The following is a 24,606-nucleotide window of genomic DNA, read 5'->3' as shown; positions in this document are numbered from 1 at the left end:
TGGTGCTTTTCCCCAAGAGGTGCCAGGGATTGAACTGGAGGCCTTCTTCGTACCGCCCAGGTGTTCTGCCACTGACCCACACCTTCTATGAAGAAACTTGTTATAATCCTTAACCCTTTGAGGCATAATGCTGATGGGGGGTGTGTGTTTGTGAGGCAGTGAAAAAGTGGTAACCCGCTGGCTTTTAGACACTCCACCACACCAGTTCACAGGCATCTGTTTTCATGTCCTTCATGTCATGAGTGGATTGATTTCCATGCACCATCAGTCCTTTTCACAAAGACACACCAGGTTGCAACTGCACAAATATGGTAATGAAATAAAGGGAGAGAGAAATGGTGTTCAATTTGTACTGTATTGGCAACAGAAACTTTATTTCAAAAAAAAAAAGCAGCACAAATACTGAATAAATAAACTGACAGAATTGCTTGTTTCGTAATCTCCATACAGCGGATGGCCTTCATCCAAAATCTTAGAATACCGTAACAAACAGAATAAATGTTCATGAATCAACGCTAGGGGGAGAAAAGCTAGAATATAAAAGTAACACTTTTGACATTTAATTAAAAAATACAGCATGGAATTATTCAATAATGTAAAATAAATCTGAATAGAGTTTGGTTACTTACATGGGTAATTAAGGCCCAGTTTGCCACACTGGAAATCTGCATACTTCGAGAGAGTTCCCTCCCCATAAATATGTAATATTGTGCCCGCAAGCTATGAACCATTGAACCAAATGAAATTATCTCCGATGCTAAGTCAAGATACAGATGTCCTCTTGCAAGATTCTGCTGTATTGAAATACATGCACACAAAAAAGACAACATGACAGGATCCTTGTGTCCACCCCAGGGATGCAGCCGCCATTTTAAAGTGATTTAAAAATGGCAGGAGGGCCCAATCCTGTTTCGGCCAGCTATAGGGCAAGCTAAGACACTCTTGTCCCCCCCCCGCCCCCCTTTCAAGTGCTGCAACAGGTGAGCGGGTACATGCAACTGTTTCAGCCCTTGAAAAGGCACTGAGGCCCAATCAGGATTTGGCCCACATGGCATTTTTAAATCACTTGAAAATGGCAGCGGCTTCCCTGTGGCAGACATGAGGGCACCGTCACGTCTAGAGTTTGCCCAATAGAGATAACCTATGACTAATGGTCAACAGCTCCTCAGTCTTTTTTTTTTCAGATGAAATTGTTTATACATCTCATCTGTATATATTTTCAGGCCTGTAAGTTGGCAGAATTTTCAACCCACAAACAAGGGACCGAGGGTCCCAAGCAAGACCCTGCACTTTGGGGCAATGCTTAGGCGTCTGCTCGTGGTGGATTTCATATTAAGGGAGTTTTTTGTTCTTGGGTTTGGGTTTTGCAAGGTGACCCCAGTCTCCACACAGAATCTAGGCTGGACGTGTATGACCTTTGGCTGCAGAGGTGCCACTCAGGAGGGCTCTTGATGTTGCTAAGCGCTGAACATCCCATTTATTCTCTTGAGGCTGTCGAACAAGCTACCTGTCGGCCAGCTTCTCTCCCGTGCCCCTCCTCTCCTGAAAGAAACTCAGAGCTCTTAGGAACATAAAGAGCCACAACCTTTTGGGGCAACGAGGCACGCCTCTTTCAAGAAATGTGGGCAGCAGCAAGAGCCACATATTCTTGCCAGAATATCTTCCTATTCCTCACATATTTGAGGTCTGAGAGGAGGAAGTGCCGGGCCCAGCCAGCTTCTCCCTCCTTCCCTTCCAGCCACTGCGCCAAACAGTCTCTTCTGGCCCTTCTGTTGCCAACCAGCAGCAAAGACGCGCATGTCAACGGGACTTGCTTGCAAGGCCGTATCCAAGAGGCTGCATGCATGTCCAAGCATGAACAGAATGGAGATGTTTTCCAGAAGGTGTATTAGCTGTCTGTACTCCTTTGGCCTCTTTAAAAACTCCTGACATGGGTGGAAAGGGAGCCTGACAAAAGATGCAGGCTTAAAATCCAGGAACTCACAGGTATGGCAGTCTTGCTTTAAAAAACCCTGCTATACCGGGAATCTTTTGCTGCCTCTGCATATAAAAGAAAGGTTTTATTTTCACATAGTCATACAGTCTAATGAAGTAGGACTAATTACGCTAATTAGAGGCATCGCCACACATGCTGAGTATCCTGACACGACCCCCAATTCCACGACAGCCGTTCTGACCAGTCAGGAGCCGTCTGTGCTCTGTGCAGCTGCCACGGAGGAAACGGATCACAGGAATCGGCCCAGAGGTCCTGCACGGCACAACTACAACTCTGGCTGGTCATGTGACATAAGAAGGAATGTCCCATTTTGTTTATTTGGCTTTATTGTTCTGTGGATACCATTTGTAACAAGGGAAGAGATTGGCTGGAATGTTTTATTGACTTCTCGACGCATGTATTGTGGTGAAAAAAATACCCCAGAGGAACCATTAAAATGGCACGATGCAGGCATGTCACCCCATGCACACGTGGGCTTGCATGTACGAGAAGGAAATGTGCTTTGACAACAGACTGGCCAAGGAAGGGATACGTGTTCAAGTCACTTGGCACCCGCACACAGCCTCAAGGCTTGCTGTTAATCTTTTGGGTACTCCAAATATAACCACACGGCTGGCTGCTCAAGGGCCACTGAGCCGGTTTATTGTCCCACTTGGGAACAGAGGAAAAGGGGGGCGAGGCTGTTTTCTATGGGCTCTTTGAACAGACCTTTTACATCTTCACAGGTTTGTCTGAAATGCCACAGTGAGGGAAGACTTACAAAGTGAAAACCAAAAACAACACTTCCATGTATTTTGCTGGTGGTATGCATCATTAGAGTGCAACCGTGAACAGAATGAGCAGCTGAGATCGTTAACAGGAGCTGTCACTCAAGCAAGCAAGTCCGACGAGGTTTTCTTTATGGTCTTCTTTAAGTACTTAAGAGAAGAATTACAGAGAAACCACCTGAGGTATTCTGCTTTGTGAATGTGCAGATTTTACATGTCTTCTGGGGACTCCTTGGTCCAAAAACCCAATCTTGCTTAGCACTGAAACAATTGCTTAAGAGTGAAAAACCTGCATGGGACGTATATCTAATGTATGAACTCAATCAAGAAAAACCCATTAAATAAACGGCTGTGCATTTAAACCCCATTTCTACGAGACTGCTACAAATACTGGAAACCGTGCGGTTAGCATCAGGCAGTAAGAGGGCTCTCTTTCTTCATCCACCCACAAGCCCCCTCCCCCATTATTCCCCTAAGGAACGCACTGTGCACCGTGACCCTGAGCAGGTTCAGCCAAGGTCAAATCCAGATCCAGAACAGAATACACCCTCCCCCCCCGCCCGTGGATGTTGAGACATTTCCCTCAACTCAAGGCATCTGTCTGTTACGCTTTAGGGTGGAACATACTCCTGCAATGTACATTTGGAAAAGGGTCACCCGGACTTCTAGTCAAAACGACCAATACTTACGCAAGAATCAGCATACGACTGAGTGGACACTAATAATTAAAAGGATATTGTGGGTCTTTAGAGGGACTGACCTTCTAGGCAGAACCGTCATTTGCAAGGTGATCCCCTCTGGCCCCAAAGGCTGTTGGCAGGACTGCCCTTAAATCTTGCTCCCAATGCACAGGTTGTGCTGTGGAGACCACAGAGGGCCTCTCTTCCACACATGTGATGGCAGAAGGTGCTGTTCAGGCACATGAAATGCGACAGGGAAGGCCTGGATACTGACACAGAACTTGTGTCATTGCACACACTGAAGTCACTCGTGCTCTTGAAGGCTGTTATTGTGACACAGGATTTCAGCTGTCACAGATGCAATTGCTAAGACAAAACCTGCCATGGGCAGCGGCTGACATGCGCTTATTTCTCTTCCTACTGGCATGTAATTATTTCTTCCCCTCAAGAGATAGTCGGTTATTTTGGGTTGCACTTTATACCCAAATGAGCTCTATTAAAATGGGTAATTTCTTTACATCTTTCCTATTATAAACCCTGATTTCAGAAATAATCTTGCATACTGTTACAAAACTATAAAAATGTGTGCGTGTGTGTGTGTACACACACACACACACACACTCACATATATATATATATACTCAATACAATTTTGTCCTGTGAGCAAGCCTGTATCGTCTGTGATTTCCGCTACCGTCTCTTGACCTTGGCATCCCGGACCAGCCCTGCACGCTGAACCCCCCCGACGGTCTGTTCCTGGGCTCTGTCTGCCAGGGACTGAAGTCAAGCCTCAGGCAGGCAACAGTACGTGGCTGGTTGGCTTGGCGGCTCGCAAGCAGTGCAGGGCGGTATTAAACTGGACTGTTACAACGGAAGAATGCAAGAATTATCAGAAAACGATGCCTGACTCACCGCCCCAAAGAACAACCCAGTGAAATTTCCTTTGGCAAGCCATTTAACTGAAGGTATCGCAACAGTATTTTTGTTCCTCTACAAGCATACTCATTGTGTCAAAATATCTTGGATACAAATTCCATATAATAACATGTTGTCTAACTAGAAGATCCTCAAATACTGAACACATCCTTACTAGGTGAGGATTAAATCTTGTGGATCTTAGACGATAAGATAAGCCTATAAAAAAATCTGACAATAGTTGTATAATGTCATTGGTAACAGAACAAAAATATCAAAGACCTTTGAACAAAACAAAAAGGGAGACTCAGCAACCTTCTTTTCAACAGCACCCTGCCGTTGTGAATCACAGCAATGAAATACTCTACGCTCACACTCATTCATGTATGTTCACAGTCACCCATGCGCGCACCATTTCACACTGCAAATATGACATTAAGGCAGAACTATGCAGTATACCCAACTGCTGCTAGAAACTGGCCAGCCGGTGCTGATTTCTCGCCATCCCACTACAGCGCATCATTTCACTTAACCCATGTGGACGTATGTTCGTGGTGTGCATTTCTCTGCCCCTGCCAGGGGCAGCCAGCAATGTGGAAAGGCAGTGGGGGAACTCACAAACGGATGGAGCATGATGCAGCCTCAGAGTCACTCTCCACAGGCAGAGATGGGAAAGGTCATTTGGACGGGGCTGGACCGTCAGTGCCACTCTTTGCCAAGAACTGCAGGGGGAAAGCCACACATGTCAACATGCACACATCCACAGATTCAGCGGAATAAATTAAACCCTAACCCTTAATCACACAAACACTTCCTCGCGTTCAGGATCAGTCACTTACGTCAGCTAAAGAATAATAATTATCTAATTACATCAGAAATGGCAACAATGAAAGTGGAGGTTATTTGCATGATCACGGCTTGGTGGCCGTTGCAATATTGCCAAAGAGGCATGCCTCGACATTTCCTTTTGTTCTTTATCGTCATCGTCCATTCAGTGCACAGGGCAGGATTCCAAGTCTGCTGTAGGTCTGGTTAAAAATAAACACACCAACAACTTGGTGGCTTCTGAAAGGCAGGACCCCCCCCTTCCCCCTCCCCGCCTCTCTCCATACATCACTAGGAGAACAGAAGCAACAGGAGGGGAAGGTACACCGTCCGTGGCCCCTTCCTCGGTCCTCTCCAGAAGAGGAATGCAGTGTTATACATAAATGCCTTCTGGGTTAAAACCAGACGAGAGTGGATTCTGTAGGATCCGAAGGTTGCTGGGAAGCTGTCTTGACGAACTGGGCCTCTTCAGGCTTCCAGACTGGAATGCTGCTTCTGGGGCGGAAGGAGAAATTTGTTAGCAAGAAGTTACTCATTTTTCTATTTGAACCTAGGAATATTACATGCAGAAAATACACAGGACCTGGTCAAAGAGAAACAATTTTGCATCCTGCTGGTCACCACTATGCATGTGCTGATTCTGTCTGTTCAAAAACTTTAGCCGGGTTAGAACAGTGCAAAACGTAGACTAAAGTCTGTGCATCTTATCTTGGCCTCTTCCTTCTTCCTCAGTTCCGTTGCGTCTCCTCTGTATGTCTAAATTCAGATTTTAAATCCCATGGGGCAGGAATCCTTCTTTTCTTTATAGTACCCAAGACACTCATCGTGGTATGCACACATTTAGTGAATGCAGATGCAAACGAGGACAGCAGTTGTATACATATATTTCCTGCAGTCCATTCTCCCCCTACCCATTATGCCTTGCGAGGGAAGCTTGGTGGGGGATTCTCTCCGGAAACGCAAGGTCCTATTTGCCACCTCCAGACTCTTTACAGCAAGCTCCCCGAGGTACTATTTATCAGTGCCACACCCAAACCTTTATAGGGTCCCTGCAGTTTGTATGCTCTTCCATTCATTTTGGTTTCGTTATCACCTCCCCCTGCCCTTCATGCGTTTATTGTACCATTTTCATTATAATTGTGACATGAGATTGAAGTTTTGTTGTGTTGTTAGAAAATTTTATTTTGGAAGATAGTAGCCCCTGTAAGACTAACAAAATTTGTGGTAGAGTATGAGCTTTCGTGAGTCACAGGCTCACTTCTTCAGATACAGCTGGAACGAGAGTCCGTCTCCCCCAGTGGGGACTCAACAAAATCCTCTGGAAGGGAGCGCAGCCTAGAAACGCCTAATCACATTCAGCCGGAAGCTGGAAGTCCAGCGGTCACCTATAGCTAACAAGCCAGTCCAACGCATTATCAATGAGCTACAACCCGTGCTGGATTGTGACACTTTCCTCACACCAGCACTGGGGCGGGGGACGGGACCTTTTCTTGCTTACAGACAGCCTGCTAACCTGGAACAACCACTCACTCACAATGATAAACTACTAAACACTAGCATGGACTCTGGTACCAAGGCCTGCAACAAACCAAGATGCCAACTTTGCTCTCATATAGATCCGAGCAGCACCATCAGTGGACCCCCCCACAACATCAGCCATACCATCCCGGGTTCATACTCCTGCTCATCCTCCAATGTGGTTTATGCCATCGCGGGTCAGCAATGCCCCTCCACTCCCTACATTGGACAAACTGGCCAGTCCCTTTGACAAAGAATTAATGGACGTAAGTCTGACATCAGGAACCAAAACATTCAAAAACCAGTGGGGGGAAATTTTAACCTTCCAGGTCATTCTGCTGCTGACCTAAAAGTAGCAGTTACCCTGCAGAGGAATTTCAAAGGGAGATTAGAAAGAGAGACTGCTGAATAGCAACCGATAACGAAGCTCAAGACAATGCATCCACCTGGACTGAATCAAGACCCAGGCTTCCTGTCTCATGACCAATGCTGATTTCTCCATACCCAATACCCCTCTGCATACCCCACTCTATTAAATCATGCCTGCCATTGTCATTCACTGGCTATTATCATTCGGCTTCTGTAATCACTCCACTCACCAAGATATAAGGACAGATGGACTCACATGAGTTCACGAAAGCGCCTACCCTACCACTAATTTTGTTAGTCTTGTAGGTGCTACTAGACTCTTGCTCTTTTCCACTGCTACAGACAGACTAACATGGCCACCCATCTTGATTTATTCTGACTGATGCCAAATATTTCAAAAGAAGACCCTTAAACTGATTCAAGTGAACCCCTCTTGGCCTGAGTACCCTCGGGAAGAGGCCAGAGGCAAAGGGCGTTCTTGTGTTCGCCAAGGAATTCCTAAGGCATACCTCTCTCAGGCTCCGCAGGCGAAGAAGCCTCCGGCTCAGAGGGCTCGGCAGGCAGCACAGTGACTTTGGTCCCCGTTTGCTGGATAAACTGCTGGAGGTTCACTTGCCGCAACTCCTTGGTCAGCTGCTCCAGTTCTTGTTCTCTCTCCTGAGAAGAAAAGTGTCCAAACAAACTTATCCACAGGTGCACAATTTCAAAGGGAAAAAAAATCAAAAGAGGATACAGATTCATCTTAAGCAGGAATAAAAGTGGATGGTGCTCGAGAGAGGAAAAACAGGCCTGGAAAATCTAGGCTAGAGTTCAGTGGTCTGAATTTGCCACTCCAACCTCACACCCTGCCCCAGTAGAGACCCCCTCACCTCTGCAGGAGTATACCACATACCCTGCAGCTGTGGACAAGTTTACATCGGGACCACACAGCGTAACGTCCAGACAAGAATAAAAGAACATGAAAGACACTGCAGACTTGGCTAGCCTGAAAAATCAGCAGTGAACATAGCCTAACTCAAATAGGACACAGTATCTTATTCCAGGACACTAAAATACTGGAAAACACATCCAACTACTTTGTCAGAATACATAGGGAAGCCACTGAAATTCGTACGCACAAGCACAATTTCAACAGGAAAGAAGAGAGTTTAAGAATGAATAGAGCATGGTTTCCAGTCCTCAAAAACACCAGAGTAAGAAAACACCCGTCATCTTACAATAGCCCTACAGATAAGATTAGCATATCAAGCACCAATCCATATGCAAAAGAACCTCCTCAGGATACAGTGAAGCCTCCCTCCATTAGCATTCCACACCCTGGGAAACTTACAGGATGATTCAGCCCAAACCCACCTTCCTGAGTAGATATAAATTACCTGCCAACATCTCCACACATTGACAATGAGAGATCTCTGCCTTTCGGTGCTACACCTCTGAAGATGCCAGTCACAGCTGCTGGCGAAACGTCAGGAACTACAACGCCAAGACCATGGCTATACAGCCCGGAAAATCCACAACAACCATTGTTCTCCGGCCGTGAAAGCCTTCGACAATACTGCACTTCACATTTAGGGGTAGTGATGAAGTACAGAATACAGTGTACACTTTGGGTATGCTTATGTACCCTGAATTATGTGTTACATCAAATGCAGGATAAAGGGCATGGAGTCCCACCGCTGTACCACATGTCCAGAACTTCTGCCTGAGGACTGCCTCAATCTGCTCACGGCTGCCAAATGAAATGGAAATGAAAATCTGGACAAATCAGTATTTCTCAGCACTTGGGTGGCCTAGGAACTTTAAATGAAAGTTAGCATTCTCCGAATTTTGACGAGATGTAAAGCAGTGATATTCACTCACTGGCTCAGGAACCGTATGTGGCTCTTTAACACACTACCTGCGGCTCTTCTAAGCACCATTCCCTAGAGCATTTACTCCAAGACAGTGTGCATTTAAACATCCGGATAGTTTTATCACTACTGTGGGCACAAGGTACTTGTCCATGATGAGCAGATCCAGGTTGTGGAGACGTTGGCATTCTGTATAAGGCTAAGTCAAGACATGTGGCCAATAACCCTGTAGAAGGTTAGCCCATGAAACAAAACTCCTTGCAAGTAGAAAACTTAACACCCCTTCCTGTGCAGAATGAGAGTAAAACCTGGAGGGAACTTTTAACATAGAGAAGCACTTATTTTTTAACATCCAGTCGAACAGCGAGCTCAAAAGCTCGCATACCCTTTTGTGCCATAACTCTGACTGGCAAGTCCCTCCCCTCACTCCAGATATGCAAGGACTGGCTAACCTTCAACAGTGGTGGGGAGGGGCCACCCTACACCTATTCATTTCATAGTTATTCAAGCAGGAACCCAAGAGAGTTGCATGGAGGGGGGAATCTCAGCCTCCTCCCACCGATTGCCCTCAGGTGTGCCGCCTCCACAGGTCTGGTTGTTGCAGCAGCAGCTGCTCAGCTGCCTGCTCCTCCCCCCCACAGTCAAACTCATGGGGGGGGAGAATCTCTCTTGCCTGCCCCTTCCCCCAGTCTTCCTGCCTGCTTCTTGTCTCCCCCCGCCGCCGCCCTTCCACTCTGCCTGCCCAACTCCCCCCCCCACTGCTCTAGCCACCCATCTGTTGGGGGCGTGGCTGCTGCTCTTGCCCTCCCCCTCATATCTGTCTCAAGTGGCAGCTCCCCGTCCTCCACAGCAGCGAGGGACAGTGGGTGCCGTTGGGACGGCAGAGGAGCATTTTCTGTGCAAGTGCAGACAACATGCGTTTGTTTTGGGGGGGAAATTCACACACCCCTTCATATTTTTTTCTGGGGTTTTTGTTTGCAAACCTGGAGGGATCCCCAAGTTTGCAGAAAAGTCTCCCTTCTCTCTTCATGGCCCCGATCTGCAGATTTAAGTATCCACAAATGGGGCCATGCTGAGGACCAGATTTATTGATATCCTTGGCAAAGCATACAGGCATCAAATGGCTCTTTGGGATGAGGATGGCAATAATAAAAACAACAGTGTGCTTATAAACTGCTCCTCTAGACACATTTGTGTCCAACACAGCAGTGAACAAAGTCAGTGTTGTTATTATCCCCACAATACAGCTGGGGCTGAGAGGAGTGGCTTACCCAAGGCCACTTGCAGAGTTCAGGGCAGTCATGGGAGTCGAACCAGCAGACTTAACCACTATCTGCAGAGTGGTTTAGTGGTTTATCCACTAAAAGGTACATAAAAGGTTGGGATAAGAAGAGAGAATATATCCCATGCTATATCTTCCAAACCATGTTGTGAACTTTTTAATTCATTTTAAATCTACATTCTCTCAGATACCAGTTTTTGGATTTTTTTAAAAAAAATTAGTTCAGTAGTAACTTAAGAACTTAATATTTATCAAAGCTTCCAGACCGGCTACCAGTGAAAACAAAAAAAGCAGAACACGACAGGCAAAGAGTTATTCTAACAATTGTGTTCTGTACGAAAGAAAAATATCTGCAGGTGTGGGTTTGTTTCGTGAGCCCGGAACCAAGCAAGAGTTTCACAGCACTGATAGTAATTATTTAGAAATGCACGAAATTAAGTAGTTTCTCACACAGAAGTTTGTGGCTTGCCACATTTGTGTCTTGGACAAAAAAATGCTGCCCACAACACTCAGCCCAAATGCCTTTTCTTCTTTTGCCCACAGCTTACACTATCTGTGCATTTCACATAGGAAACATTTGCTGTTTCGCAGGCAGCTGTCTTGGCTTTAAAAGGACCAAGCCAAAAAACAACTTTGCTGAATCCTCACAGGTAAAAGAAAGGAAGGAATTCCTTGGAGGGGTGGGGGGAGGGAACCGGAGAAAAGCATAAGCGCCATGGAAACACAGCACACGGCCCCAAATAGCACCCATAAAGTACACAACATTGTTCAACTCCTTTTCAAGGAATGGAAGCCAAGCAGCTTGTTACGGAGCAACCCTTCCCTTCCAAGGCATTTGTGCAACGGGTGATTTTAAGAACCGAGAATCATTCAGTTAAATTGATGTTTCAAAAATTAAGTGGCATAATGCTGGTCGGTGCACCACGAAGCTCTCACCTGCAACCGTTTGGCAGCCTGGCCCAGAGACCTTTCAACAGCTTTAATGCTATTTTCCAGCCGGAGGCTTTGCTGCCCCTGGATATCAATTTCTCCTTTCACTTTGTCCATCTTCTCTTTGACTACTTCTTCATTGACTTTTAACTCTTGCACTTCCCGGTGCAACTTTTCGGCCTCCAGGCCGCTTTCCATGCTGTGAATCTGGGCCACGTACTCCTTCAGCTTGCCCTCACAGTCCGTGATCCTTTGCTGGATCTCCTGCAGCTGCTCCTTCAACTGCTTCTCGTTCTCTTGCTCAATCTGGAGTTCGTTTTCCCAGAATTCCTCCTCCTTAATTTCCACCTCGTTCCTTTTGATCTTCTGCTCCAGTTTGACAATTTCATCTTCCAGGCTGTACGTGTACCTCTGCTCCCAGTACTGGATCTCGGCATTGTTAGAGTCCAGCTGCTTCTCAACCGACTGAAGCTTCTCTGTCTGCAGATGAATCAGTTTCTTCAGCTCATCGATGGTCGTCTTGCAGCTGAGAACCTTCTGCTTGAACTCGGACTCTTTGCCTTTGCCAAATATGTCCATTAATCCTTTTGCCCCACCAGTGAAAGTGAGGGACTTCCTCTTTGGCTCTCTCCTTTTTATTGCTTTGTCGTTCTGAGGCCGCAGCTTGGCCAGAGGGGGCAAACTCTGCCGATACAAAGTCCTTTCCGGTATCCGAGCCACACTGTCTGAGGTTGGCCTCTCACTGAGAGATGGTCCTGTGCGCCGTAATACTAACTGCACGTCACTAGCGTACTGCCCCCACTTATTCAAGGAGATGATGGGGTTTTCATGAGGTGCCAGGTGTCTCTCGGTATCTCTCCATTTTTCTATCAAGGTGTATCTTCCTGTACGACCTAGAAGAGAAAAATCAGAGGTTGAAACTGTGTGCAATATCTAACACAACCCGACAGAGGGAGCAATTGGATAAAGAGACAGCCGCACAACGGCTAAGGAAGTGGGATAGACTGTCAAATCACGGATTAATAGTGTAACCCAAATTAGAAACATTTCCAGTTTTTATGCAGACTAAGAAAATGTGAGTACAATTGTTTAAATTCACACAGATTGTCACATCACGTTGCAAGGAAGTTTATCTTTAAACACAGCTGTACACCGCCAGCTGCTAGACAGCCTTGTTGAGCATTACAGGCAGGCAGCACTGCTGGGCTCGGGCATGGGGCTGTGCTCGGCCTGGCAGGTAACGAGCGATGCAGACTGGTGAGGAGCTTTGCCCTGGTTGCTTTTAAAACAAAAGTATCTTATTTCTTAACCTCAGAAAATCTTGAGGCGTGGGCAGAAGAGAAACCAAAAATTTTCCTTTCCTTATTTAAAATGGGAAGTTGAAGCCACAAGGAAGAACAGACTTTGGAGTCAGAGCTGTTCCCATGTGACTTTGTAACCCCCTGAAGCTCGCTATAATAACTACAGGGGCTAGTAGCTGAGGAGTCGTTATCTGCAGACACTGAGGCACGGCAAAGCCACTGACTACCCTGGACTTCACACAACTGATCCACTTAGTACTTCAAAAGTTCCCTTCAGACAACTGCACGAATGTTAGTTGGATTCATACCATTTCAACCTATAGCATTCTCCCCACAAATCATCAGGTTGTTAATGTGCTGCAGAGAATTCTTAGTGAGAGATTTAGTAGTGTCTCCCCCAGACTCTCCCAGAAGAGGGAACAGCAGCTAAGTTAGTTAACGTCAGCAGTGTGACTCTGCCCACGATATCCATTTGAGAAGTGTTTATCGTTAACTATAGCTATAATATTTTGTTTTTACTGAATCATGACTAGAACCTACTTACAATGATTAGGGGTGTGTGCTTCAGGTATCCGATTTGGGTAAAATACCCAAATCGGGCCCGATTTGGAAATACCGAATCAAATCTTCCCGAAGCATTTGTAATGCTTCGGGGGCCCGGGGATTAAGTTTAAAGGCCCCTTTTGCAAGCGTTAGGGACCTTTAAACTTACCCATTCCCCACCCTTACCCCTACCCCCACTTACCTGGCACCGTGCTGGAGGAGACGGCCCTCCCGCCTCCCCGCTGGCTTCTTGTGGCAGTGGCGGCCCTCTCTGCCAACCAGCTGGCTGTGCCAGCCGTGGCTGAATGGCGATGGCGGCAGGGAAGGCCCTCTCTGCCAGTCAGCCTTGCTGGCCACGGCTGCACAGCGATGGCTGCGTGGAGACAGCTGCAGGGAAGGCCCTCTTAGCCGGCCAGCTGGCCAGCGCAGCGTTGTCTCCAGCCTTCCACCTGACCAGGTAAGTGGGGTGGGGGGATGGGGTTAAAGGGTGGGGGCATGCCGCTTTGGATTTCGGGTTTTTCCAAAGTTTTTCTCCAATTTGGGTAAGCCCGAAGCGAGAAACCCGAATCTTTTTTGGGTGCACACCCCTAGTTATGGTTAATAGCCTTGGGGAGAAACTTGATAAAGTTCTTTCAGAGCAAGGAAAATCCGCCTCATTACCAGAGAAGATATGCAAAAGAAATCTCCAACACATTTCTTGGGGATATTCTATGAAAGAATATTCTATGAAAGATAAGCAACGATTAAGCTAAAGAATCCACACAGGGAGGAAATGTGTCTCTTTTGGAGGCAGGGAAGTTTACAAAAAGATTGTGCAGGACATCAGAGAACTTGAACAAGAAAAACAGAATCTTAGACAGTATAATGGGTGGGGACATTACCTGCACGTTAATGTAACTTTGGGCAAACATGCATTCATTTAATGTTGCTTTTAAATTGCTTTTGCATCACAGTGTCTCCTTCTAAAGTTTCTGCGTGTTGTGGTTTCATCTAGCCAGCTGAGCTACTTCCTGGTATAACTCCTTTAGGAATAAAGCTGCTGTCATTCCACAAGCTATGCACAAGAGAGTTGTTCAAGAGGGCGTTTTTATAAAGACAGCAGGGCTCTCTTATAACAAAATGGTTCAAGAAGTTAGTTTTATAAAGGGAACAGGACTGTGAACCATACAACTTCATAGAATATGTATTATCTGTTTGCTGTATGTATTATCTTGTTCTCAATGTATTTTTTAATAATGCTACAATACCGTTGCCTGCACTTTTAACATATCATGGCTAACGCTTTATGCTTTGATTCAAATTTGTGTAATCCTCGTCCTATTACATTCTTATTAGACACCTCTTCCTATTGAATGCATTAACTTATACTGTATAATCTGCCTTTAGTCTCAGTGAGAAATGCAGACAACAAACAAACAAACACACAAAAAACCAATATTGTATGCAGAGGTGAACCAGCATGTCGAGCAGCGTCCCCCATCTATATAAAGATGGCGTAACACATCCTTGATGGCAGTATAAAAAGCAAAATTTAACCCAGCTCATCTGGGAAATATAACCACCTCTTTAGTGTTTTCAAAAGGGTAACAAGCAAAGCCTTTTCCAGATGCTCAGGTCAAAGGGCTGTGGCCTGGCACTCTCAAAGTCAATGTCCTAAACTTTCAGGGCTCTTGGACATGCACGAGAAATTATGCTTCTTGTGCCAACCACAGACAGGCTGAAGCATAAACCGTGTTTTGGCAGACAACCACTTCGTGCAGCCTGCAATTTCAGGCTGGACATTAAATCCACTATTATAGTACTGAAAAATGAACCAGGAGAAATCAAGGGATAATGAATGCATTTGCAAAGTAGACCAAATTAAGGAATTAAGTAAAATGCAGATCCAACAAGCCACTGCACATGACTTGGATTACAGTTTGTACGCTGGCTTTAAGCTTTCATAAGAAACTGGTGTTCTGGTTTACACAATTAAGAGAGAGAGAAAGGGAGGGGGTGACGGAGGGAGGGAGAAACGGGGAGCAGCAGGAGGGACTGACTAGTTAGAGCTCCTCTCCGTTCTACACTGACAACAGACTGGCATTCCCATGATGAGTTTCCTCCCATAATCAACGTATCTAATTCTCAACATGACCCCATCTGTGAATAATTAAATCTGGAGTCTGGCGCCACAATCAGACAAGACAGATCTTTCTACAACCTGAAAAAGACCCTGATTTGTAGAAAAATCTGAAATCAACAAAAAGTACATGGGGATGGGGTTAGAACCCCTCCAAATAATAGAAGCAGCCTCTGTAGCTTTAAGAAACTAATTCTCTCTCAATTGTTGTGGTCATTGCTAGGCAACCACAACCACATTGCCAGCCTTCAAGCCTTATTGTCTGTCAGTAAAAAGCATGGGGAGGGGGCAGGGCCCTTTCCAGGGTTGTTTCGGCCTTTGAGGGGGGACTCTTTGGGGTTAGGCCCACCACCAATCACTGGGCAACCTGCTACCATCTGATTTATATGTCTCATCCAGGCTTGGCTGCTTGCTACTGTTCATCAGCTGGCACCCCACGAAAGCCAGTGTGGTGCGGTGGTTAAACTATCAGGATAGGATCTGGGTGACTACTCTGCCACGGAAACGCAATGGCTTTATTCTGGGCCAGTCACGTGTTCTCAGCCTAGTCTATCTCACAGGGCTGTTAGGAGGATAAAATGGAGGAGAGGGGGAATGATGCCAACTGCCTTGGGCAGCGTATAAATTAAAGTACATTAATTATAGCTGAAGACTGGGGGCTGATGACATTTGGTTGGTGGGTGGGTGGGAAGGGGAAAAGAAAGCAGGGAGAGGTGAGAATGTGAGGTTGGTGGGGTACACAGGGTCCCTCCCGGAGGAAAAGAGGAAATAGTGTGGTGAGGGGGACACAGGGGACAGTGAGGTGCCCCCGGCAAGTCCTTGCCAAGTTCCTCATCATACAACTGGGCCTAGCCTGGTGGCTGGAACCATTTGCAGTTTTCCCAGGGAGAGGCTGCCGAGGGAGGGAAAGAGGGAAAGCTGAAGATTGGGGGGGGGCAGATAACGGTGGGCAGGTGGGAAGGAGAGAAGGAAGCAAGGAAAGGGGACAGGCTGTAGAGGCTTTCAGGGAAGGGAAAGAGGAAATACCTGGGAGGAGAAAATGTAACAGAGGGCACACAGGAAGTCGCCTATACTGAATCAGGCTGCCAGTCCATCAGGTTCAGTATTGTTTATTAAAACTGTCCAGGGTCTCAGGCAGAAGTCTTTTGCCTCACCTACTACCTGATCCTTGAAGTCGACATGCTGAGGATCGGACCAGGGATATTCTACATGCCAAGCAGGATTCATGTCACACTTAAAAAAAAAACAAAAAACTTTGTGCATGTGTTGTAACGTTGTGACGTTACCACTTGAAACCCCACCTCTCCCTATGCACATCAATACTGCATCTTTGTGTGGCCATTTTCACACCCCAACTTTTTACATTTGAAAACAGCGCTGAGGGGTGTTGAGAGCTGATTGTCCCCGCCCAGCAAATTTTCCGGCCACCGTTGTTCTCACATGATCACGTGAACGCTGAATGGGTGGGGTGTGGTGATCTTTTGGGAGAAAATGTAGACTCCCCATGCTTATTTGAATGCCTTTTTAAAGGCCATCATTATCATTTATATTGAGCATTAAAAATCAAAAGGGAAATGTGTCCAAACATTCAAATGAACAGAAGTGGTTCTTTGCAGAGCCGGAAAGCATATCTGCTGGTGGTGATTCCCGCGGCACCTTTTCCCAAATGGCAGTAACATAAAAGCGTTGCTTCCTATCCGTTGAAAATAAAAGATGCACAATGCTGAAATGTTACTGTCCTTTAGAAATACAAAAAAATATTACAGAAAAAGCGGACGGGTTGCTGAGGAGGGTGAGTTTTATTAGATCCAGGCAGACTAATCAGCTCAAGGAAAAGGAGAGGGCGGTGTAGAGAAGCAAACAGGTCAAATGTGATGAGGAAGCGTAAGAGGAAGCCGTGGCAGCAGGAGGGCCCAAGGATGGGAGCCAGAGGAGAGGCTGAGCGGAGGCCTTGCTGGAGGGAGAGTCCCTCGTGCCTCTTGCTCATTCCCAGCCTTCCGCCCTCCTTCGCTCCGGACCGCAGATAATCCCCGGTTCACAAACTCACCGGGATTTGGCAAGGGCAAGAGGCAGCTGAGCAAAGATTAAAGTCAGCTCAGCCCCAGACCGCGCACCAAGCGGCTTGCACACTGCACATCCAAAGCCCCCCCCCCCCGCCAAGGCTGCCCACTAAGCCAAGCCCAAGTTCTTCAGGGGCGTCGCTTGGACAGAGGCGCCGGGGCACAGAGGGCGAGCGCGCGCACTTGCAACGCGTGACCTCGGCCCTGCCCGCCTCTCTCCCACTCTGCGCTCTGCTTTTCCCACTCGGGCCAGGCCAGGTGGGCGCCTGGCTCCCTGCTGCCAGCCGGCCGGGTGGTTTGGGGTCACTTCACTGCACTGCCACCAAACTCTGAAATGTTAAAAAAAGGGGCAGACAAAGTGGTCGGGGAGCTGAGGAGAGTGGGTGTGGTCAGATCCACACAGACCACTCAGCTCCCGAGGAAAAGGAGAAGGGGGGAAAGAAGCAAAAAGAGGACAAAAGTGTTCACACTAGCATTAATTGGGCCAGCTGCAAGTCAGCAGCGGGTTCAAAATAACATCATGGTGTCTCCGCAGGGGGAAAAATGGGGGATACCGTGGAAAAAATGCGGGATACCGTGGACTAAGAGTGGCACTGCATCCAATGACTAGTTTGCAAGTGTGAAACCTCTGCAAACATGGGGCACGAAACAGGTACAGAGACGCTTTAAAGTACAAGCGTGAAAGGTACCTGATTGTCCAGTTCAGTTTGGTAATATAACACAAATTTCGTGAAATTTGACCTCAAAATGGGGCCATCTGGTGGCCTGAGGGGTCCTTTACAACCAAACGTCACCAAATTTGCAGGGGACAAACTCTTGACTGTCCTTTAAAGACTCCCCATGTCTCATAAAGATTGGACCCCAGGGACCAGTTTTATAGGCCCCCCAAGAAGGTGCCCCCCAGGCACTCTCCACGATTCCCTACGTGGAAAACCATCTGGGGAATATCCAGGGGCTGGGGATGGCATCCCGCAAGCAAACTCCACTTGATTTGCAGGGGTCCTGCTCCTGATTGTTCTCTAAAGACTCCCCCCAGGTTTCAGGAAGACTGGGCCCTGCCGCCCAACTCTATGGGCCCCTGAACAAGGTGCCCCCAGCCACTCTATTTGTTCCTCTTGCACGGAGAAAGTCCAAACCGACTCCCACTGCAGAAACACCCTGGAGCAAGGCGGTTGTGGCCGAAGGTACACTGCCAAACGCAAGCTCCACACACACACACACACACACACACACACAGAGTCCTCTTTGACACACAGTCTGTTGTTCTCCACTTTCCCTAACATCTCTCTCTGAATCTTCCTATCCCAGTGCCAAGAGAACAACGTTTCTGGGGCCTCTTTTCTCAATTGTCTGCAGAAATTTGTGCTAATGCGGGTGATGGTTTTGGGGTGTGTGTGTGGCGGGGGGGGGGGGGGGGGGAGCCAAACTGCAGTGTGCATTTGCCGTGACAACAGAATCAACTATCCTTCTCTTGCTGTTTTTCTACTTAGCTTTTCAGTCTTGTCAAGAGCGCTTCCCTCCGACCCCTCCAACACAGACTTGCAGAGGATGCAGGCCACAAATTGGGCTCTCTTCATTTCTAACGAACTTCCTCAGAGACTGACAGCACCAGCCAGAAGGTGCAGAGCAAGACGGCACTCCGTGCCACTGGAGCCGAGAAATCAATTCCAGGCCCTTGCTGAAGTGACGGAATCACTGCCAGATGTACAACAACAAGGATCAGAAAGAATGAGTAGGGAGGGACGCCATGGATCTACATGCAAATAGCATTAGAAGGAAAAGGGGCGTCTTGGGGATCGGTGGTGACTCTCTGCTGAGGGGTACAGAACATCATGTGTCCAGGCTTGACCCCCATGACTTGAGAGCTGTGCTGCTTGCTTGGACGAAGATCAAGGATATCACAGACCAGATGGCCAAAATAGTCAAACCAACAGACCCATTACTCATTTGTGATGGTCCATGTGGAAACATATGACATTGCCGTGAACACCACGGAGCGCATAAGGGCTGACTATGACGCCCTCGGGGGCACAGGTGGGATTCTCTTCAATCCTGCCTCTACCTCTTCTTCCACCATCCTCTCCTCCTGCCTTGCCCTTAAAGGCCTGCGGCTGGCCTCAGAGAATAGTGGGGAAGGCTCACGGGCCGTGGGCTCCACGCCAGTTCCTCTAACATCCTCTGGGGCCCTGGGGTGAGCACAAGGGACAGAAAACTCACGCCCCCCCAAGCCCACCCCAAATGACTCCTCATGCTGGGTCTCAACAGCTGGAGGAAGGGGAGCCTCAGCAGCAGGCCCCTGCCCAGGGCCAGCCCCTGCCTCTGGCACCTGTGGTGGGGGATTGCAGCTGCCTCGGGAAAGAGGGCCTTGCGAACCCTCTTGCTGTCACCAGAAGCCAGGCTGGTGAACGGCAGCTGTGCTGGGGCAGGCCTCCTTCGTGCAGGTGGGGGGAGAGCCATGGCCCTCCCCTTTCCCCCCTCTAGCCTTAGCCCTCATCATTCCCTCAGGGCCCTCTCTGGTCTCCTGTCACGTGTTTTCTGCACCCTTTAAGCCTACACTAATCTTAAAAAGTTAGCAATTCACCCAAAGCTCCTAGCCAAAACATCAGAGTTTTTTAAAAAAAATTACCTACCTACTCTGAAAGCTTGTTAATGGTTGTGGGTCCAACCTGGACATGGACACAATTTTTTTTCAAAAAGAACCTATTTCGGTGCATGGCAACTATCTACAATGGCAATCAGCTTAATTCCTCTTCAGGGGTCAAGCTACTCCCCTGAACCCAGTCTTCTAAGAGGTCGGTCTATTATAAACCCCTCAAAACTACTTCTAAAATGCTCAGCCTGGCATCAAGAAACCCACAGCAAAGAGGCGCAATGTCACTATGGGTGGCCTATTTATCTATAACTTGACTAGAACATGCCTGAACCCTCTTTAATTCTTCCTACAGAAAGGGGGGAAAGCTCTGTTAGTCCCTAAAAGCCAAACATTATTTTTTGCTTTACAAGACCTGCAACTGGCCTATCTTAAAAAAAAACCTTTAAAAAAGTTCACACCCTCTCTGAATACCCCACGCACACCCCAAAACCACTCGTGGCAATGTAACATTTAACAAACTGAACATTTATGCCAAGCACCCCAACAGCCGAGGAAAATAGAAATATCCTCCCCCAAAGAGCAATCAGCAAAAATTTACAGTACCTATGAAACACTGAACCACACTTCTATGCCAACGAAGCACCACAAGAGGAGAAAACAGAATCTCAACAACTGAACCTGCAAGAATTAACAGCAACGAGCGACTATAAAATACCAACCAAACTTCTATGAAAAAGGCACCCCGAGCCCCAACAACGAGGGAAAACAGATTGCCCCCACCCAAAAGAACAACCAGCAACTACAAAATTCCGACGATGCCAAGAAAGGACGCACAACAGGGGAAAACAGAAACCTGCCCCCCAGAAGAACTTAAAATTAACAGCAACTATAAATCACGAAACGTTTATGAACAAAGCATCCCAACAGGAGAAAGCAAAAGAATCCGCCCTAAGAACAAACAGCAAAATGAACACTAAATATACGGAAAATCAAATTCAACAGTCAAACCAAAGTGCCCCCCACAAAAGCCAAACCAAAGCACCCCCCCAACACACACACAGCAAAAAAGCAGTTTTTAAAAGGTGAACTATGAAAAAACTTGCCCCTCCAACCCTATCCTTCCCAGACACCCTGCCCCCCTAACCAAAAATAACCAGCGAGTCAACAACTCTCAAACCAGGCAGATGGCCAGGGCCGGATCGAGGGGGGGCAGGGGGGGGCAGGGTAGTCTGCCCCCGGCGCCACCAGGGAGGGGGTGCCAGGAGCAGCTGCCAGCTGCCGGGAGCGTGCGGGCGGCAGCGTGGGCAGCCTCTCAGCCCCCCATGCTGCCTTTTGCCTGCCCTGCAGGACAGGGGGCGGCTGGATGCCCCCTGTCCTGTGGGGAGACGAATGGTGCAGCCGGCTTCCCAGCCCCGCACGCTGCCTCCGCCAGCGCACCGTGAAGGTGGCACGCTCTGCCCTGCGTGATGACATCACAGAGGGGTTGGACTAAGGTTGCCCCGGGTGCCGGCAACCCTAGATCCAGCCCTGCAGATGGCACAGAAGTCTTCTATGTACAGAAGAGAAGCCCCACAGGTGCAGCAATCTCTTCTTCCTCAGCAGTGCAGCGGGTACAGGGCAGGCAGCAGGACTCCACCAGGAAGTAAAAAACAGGGCAGTCAGACCAGAGAAAGTCAACAGCCAGCAGCAGCAAGCAGTGTCTCAAACCTCAAAGATCAGACCAGACCAAACAAAATGGAGGCTGCTCTCAGCCAAGCCTTGCAGGATGGTTTTAAAAGGCTCTCCCCTTCTTAGAGAATGCCATTGGCCAGAGAAGGAGCTCTCCTGTAAGGATTGGCCACTCACTCACCCTCCCTCCCTCATTCCCCTTCCCTCCTGCCTCTGCCTCACTCCCCCGTCACTTCTTCCCCCTCCCATCTGGGTAAAAAGGCTGAAAACACACTGTTTATTTGCTGTTCCTTAATTTGATAAACTAGGTTTAGAATACTAGATCTGATTTGGTAATCACCATTTTGATTCAGTATTCCTGGATTCCACCGAATCAGCAGAAACTCAATATTTTTAAGGGAATAGCGAACTAAACTGCACAGCCCTAATGGGAAATCTGTCTTTCTATATGTGAAACTGTTAATTAGAGTCACAAACAATTGTAGAAGAGTCCAGTAGCACCTTTAAGACTAACCAACTTTACTGTAGCATAAGCTTTCAAGAACCACAGATGCATCTGACAAAGAGAACTGTGATTCTCGAAAGCTTATGCTACAGTAAAGTTGGTTAGTCGTAAAGGTGCTACTGGACTCTTTTCTATTTTGCTACTACAGACTAACACGGCTAACTCCTCTGGACAAATAATTGTGTTATACATTCTCTATGACACTCAGCAGCAATTAACGTAGCTGACATGTTCTGAACTATCCGCAGGTTCAAAATGCAGACCCCTGGACACCGGGAGGTTTTCCACAGCAGCCAGGACTTCCTTTCCCAGGAAGGGGCACAGCTGGTAAATGCAGTGCAAAAATTCTTTCTAGGAGTTGATATGTGACGGCTCCTGACTGTTCGAATGTGCAAGTCATTGTTTGTTTAATCCTATGTGGATTTCTACGGGGATATGCCCTATGATTCTACTACAGTTGGATTATGGATATAACCTCTCTCTTCGTGCTGCTCATTACATAGCAAGCTCTATTTCCTATTCCTCTTGCAGTTTACCACTATTCTCTCTTTCTCCCCCATAAGCAGACCATATTTTTAAGAATCCTGTGAAAAGAACATAGATGCAGAGGAGTTAGCCGTGTTAGTCTGTGGTAGCAAAATCAAAAAGAGTCCAGTAGCACCTTTAAGACTAACCAATTTTATTGTAGCATAAGCTTTCGAGAATGAAGTTCTCTTCGTCAGATGCCTGATACAGAGACTGTATCAGGCATCTGACGAAGAGAACTTCATTCTCGAAAGCTTATGCTACAATAAAATTGGTTAGTCTTAAAGGTGCTACTGGACTCTTTTTGATTGTGAAAAGAACATTTGCCCAGTCGTAGTTCCACTCCCTAAACTCCCCTCCCTTTCCTCTCCAGTTTCTCATTCTTTTTCTTGGGAACGGAGGTTTGTAGATGACCTAGTTGTAAGAAAGGCACGGACAGGTGATGGGAGAGGAATCACGCAGGAAAGGTGATTTAAAGAAAACAAAACCTCAAACTATTATGATTAAGAGAGTGCCTCACTGGATCTCATTATATACTCTAAAAAGGTGGTGTAGAGGTCACAGCACTGGACTCGGATCCAGGACAGCCCAGTTCAAACCCTCACGGCTGCCACGGAAGCTCACTGGATGACCTTGGGCAGGCCACACTCTAGCAGCTTAAATTACTCCTCGGGGTTGTTGTGAGTATAAAATAGAGGAAGGGCATATAAATAAATAAGCAAAAATTAATAGTACTACATGCATTTTCATCGGAAAATGCAGAGCTGATACATCTTGCCTGCTATTACAGCAGCTAAACTCAATGTCACATAAACAAATCCTAGCGCATTCTAGATGTCTCAATTAAAGCTTTCCTAATGAAGTCAGATACTTCAGGAAAAGTTATGATGTTTGATTTTGTGTGATGTGTTTTATTTTTAGAAAGCGACAGCAGAGAATCTTGTGCAAACAGCCCAAGCTTTGCTGACACAGGATTATAGCAGAACCTTAACGTAAAACAATCCTGCCACTTTAATTATTTTTCACCGGCTGCCACAGACGCGGGATGGAGGGCTGCATAGGAATTCTACCTCTGTCTACTCTGTACCTGACGTGTTCCATTCCCATCTTCCCCACACAACATTCTGATGCGGATTCATCACTTGAAGAGGAAAGGAAATTCTGGGAAATGGAGAATAGCTTTTAAGGGCTGTAAAGGAGAACAAACCCTACAGGGCCAAAAAAAAAAAGGCAAGTCCTTCTTGTTAACATAACTTTGGCAGAGAGGGAAAGTCCTATTACAGAATGGGAAAATCATAGAAAACAAATCAAAATTTACCTCTCTGAATCTGAATAAGCTTTAAAGGTGAACCAAGGCAGGGCCTGTCCCTTTCTGGCCTGATCTGGACCGAACCTGCAAGTGATCACAGCTCCCAAGCTGTTAGGGGTAGGTTGAAGGTTTGCTTGGTGCCATGTCCCGTCCAGCCATCTCTGGAAGCTCATGAGTGAGGGACAATGTTGACAGTCGTTTATTCTCAGCACGAGGGACTTGGGTAAGGTCTACATGTTACACTCAACACAGGGCTGCTGGCAACAAAGATGTTCATCGGGGAAAAGCTGCAGGTGCCGGTAAATCACAGGCTCTGAATAAAGATTCCCTAGCTTGCTATGGCTGGATGTATCCCGATGAGGACTTTCTTGCCCTCAAAAGTTATTCTTTCTGCCTGTAATTTTACATAAAGCATATTACTACGAGTCTCTGCGCTGTTTTTGTGCTGTGCTGTGCACTCCTTTAAGAGGCAGCTGCTGCCTTGGCAAATTGTCACATTTTCACTGATTGCTTAAGCAGACCCAAAAACTGAACATGACCATGTCATGTGCAGAACAATGCCCAGTTCCATTCCAGACTCCCCCTCCCATGTCTCCTGTCCAGCAATTTCTAAGTTAGGAAATCTCATCCATGGTACACCAAACACCACACGCTGCAAAGTAAACTTGCACGCACAATTCCTCAGTGGTAGTGTGAGAATGTATGTGGGTTCTTCCTGGAAAGTAACACCCCTTTTTGCAAAAAATAAAAATAAGACGGCATGTACACATTCAGAACTCTTAGGAGTGGGGACCCTTCGGTCCTCGTCCCCTTGACTTACAGGGAGAGCCAAGGTGGCCATAGCCAACAGG

The 24,606-nt window shown here is 47.1% G+C and overlaps 1 protein-coding gene across 5 annotated transcripts in view; it reads right to left on the bottom strand.

The window, feature by feature from the left end:
- Positions 1–364: 364 nt before the first annotated feature.
- The window catches only part of RASSF8 (Ras association domain family member 8), a 126,821-nt gene continuing 102,579 nt past the window's right edge, over positions 365–24,606 (bottom strand). For all 5 annotated transcript variants that reach the window (XM_054988022.1, XM_054988019.1, XM_054988018.1 and 2 more), the window contains exons 3-5: positions 11,139–12,025; positions 7,580–7,727; positions 365–5,678 (exon numbers count right to left, since the gene is read on the bottom strand). In XM_054988022.1, the coding sequence (XP_054843997.1) occupies positions 5,557–5,678; positions 7,580–7,727; positions 11,139–12,025 (1,157 nt within the window). In that variant the 3' untranslated portion in view covers positions 365–5,556. The remainder of the gene's footprint in view (positions 5,679–7,579; positions 7,728–11,138; positions 12,026–24,606) is intronic.

The sequence above is a fragment of the Eublepharis macularius genome, chromosome 9 (assembly GCF_028583425.1).
Source record: "Eublepharis macularius isolate TG4126 chromosome 9, MPM_Emac_v1.0, whole genome shotgun sequence".
NCBI classification, from domain to species: Eukaryota; Metazoa; Chordata; class Lepidosauria; order Squamata; family Eublepharidae; genus Eublepharis; species Eublepharis macularius.
The sequence above is the reverse complement of the archived record's forward strand: the minus strand, read 5'-3'. Positions and strand labels throughout refer to the sequence as shown.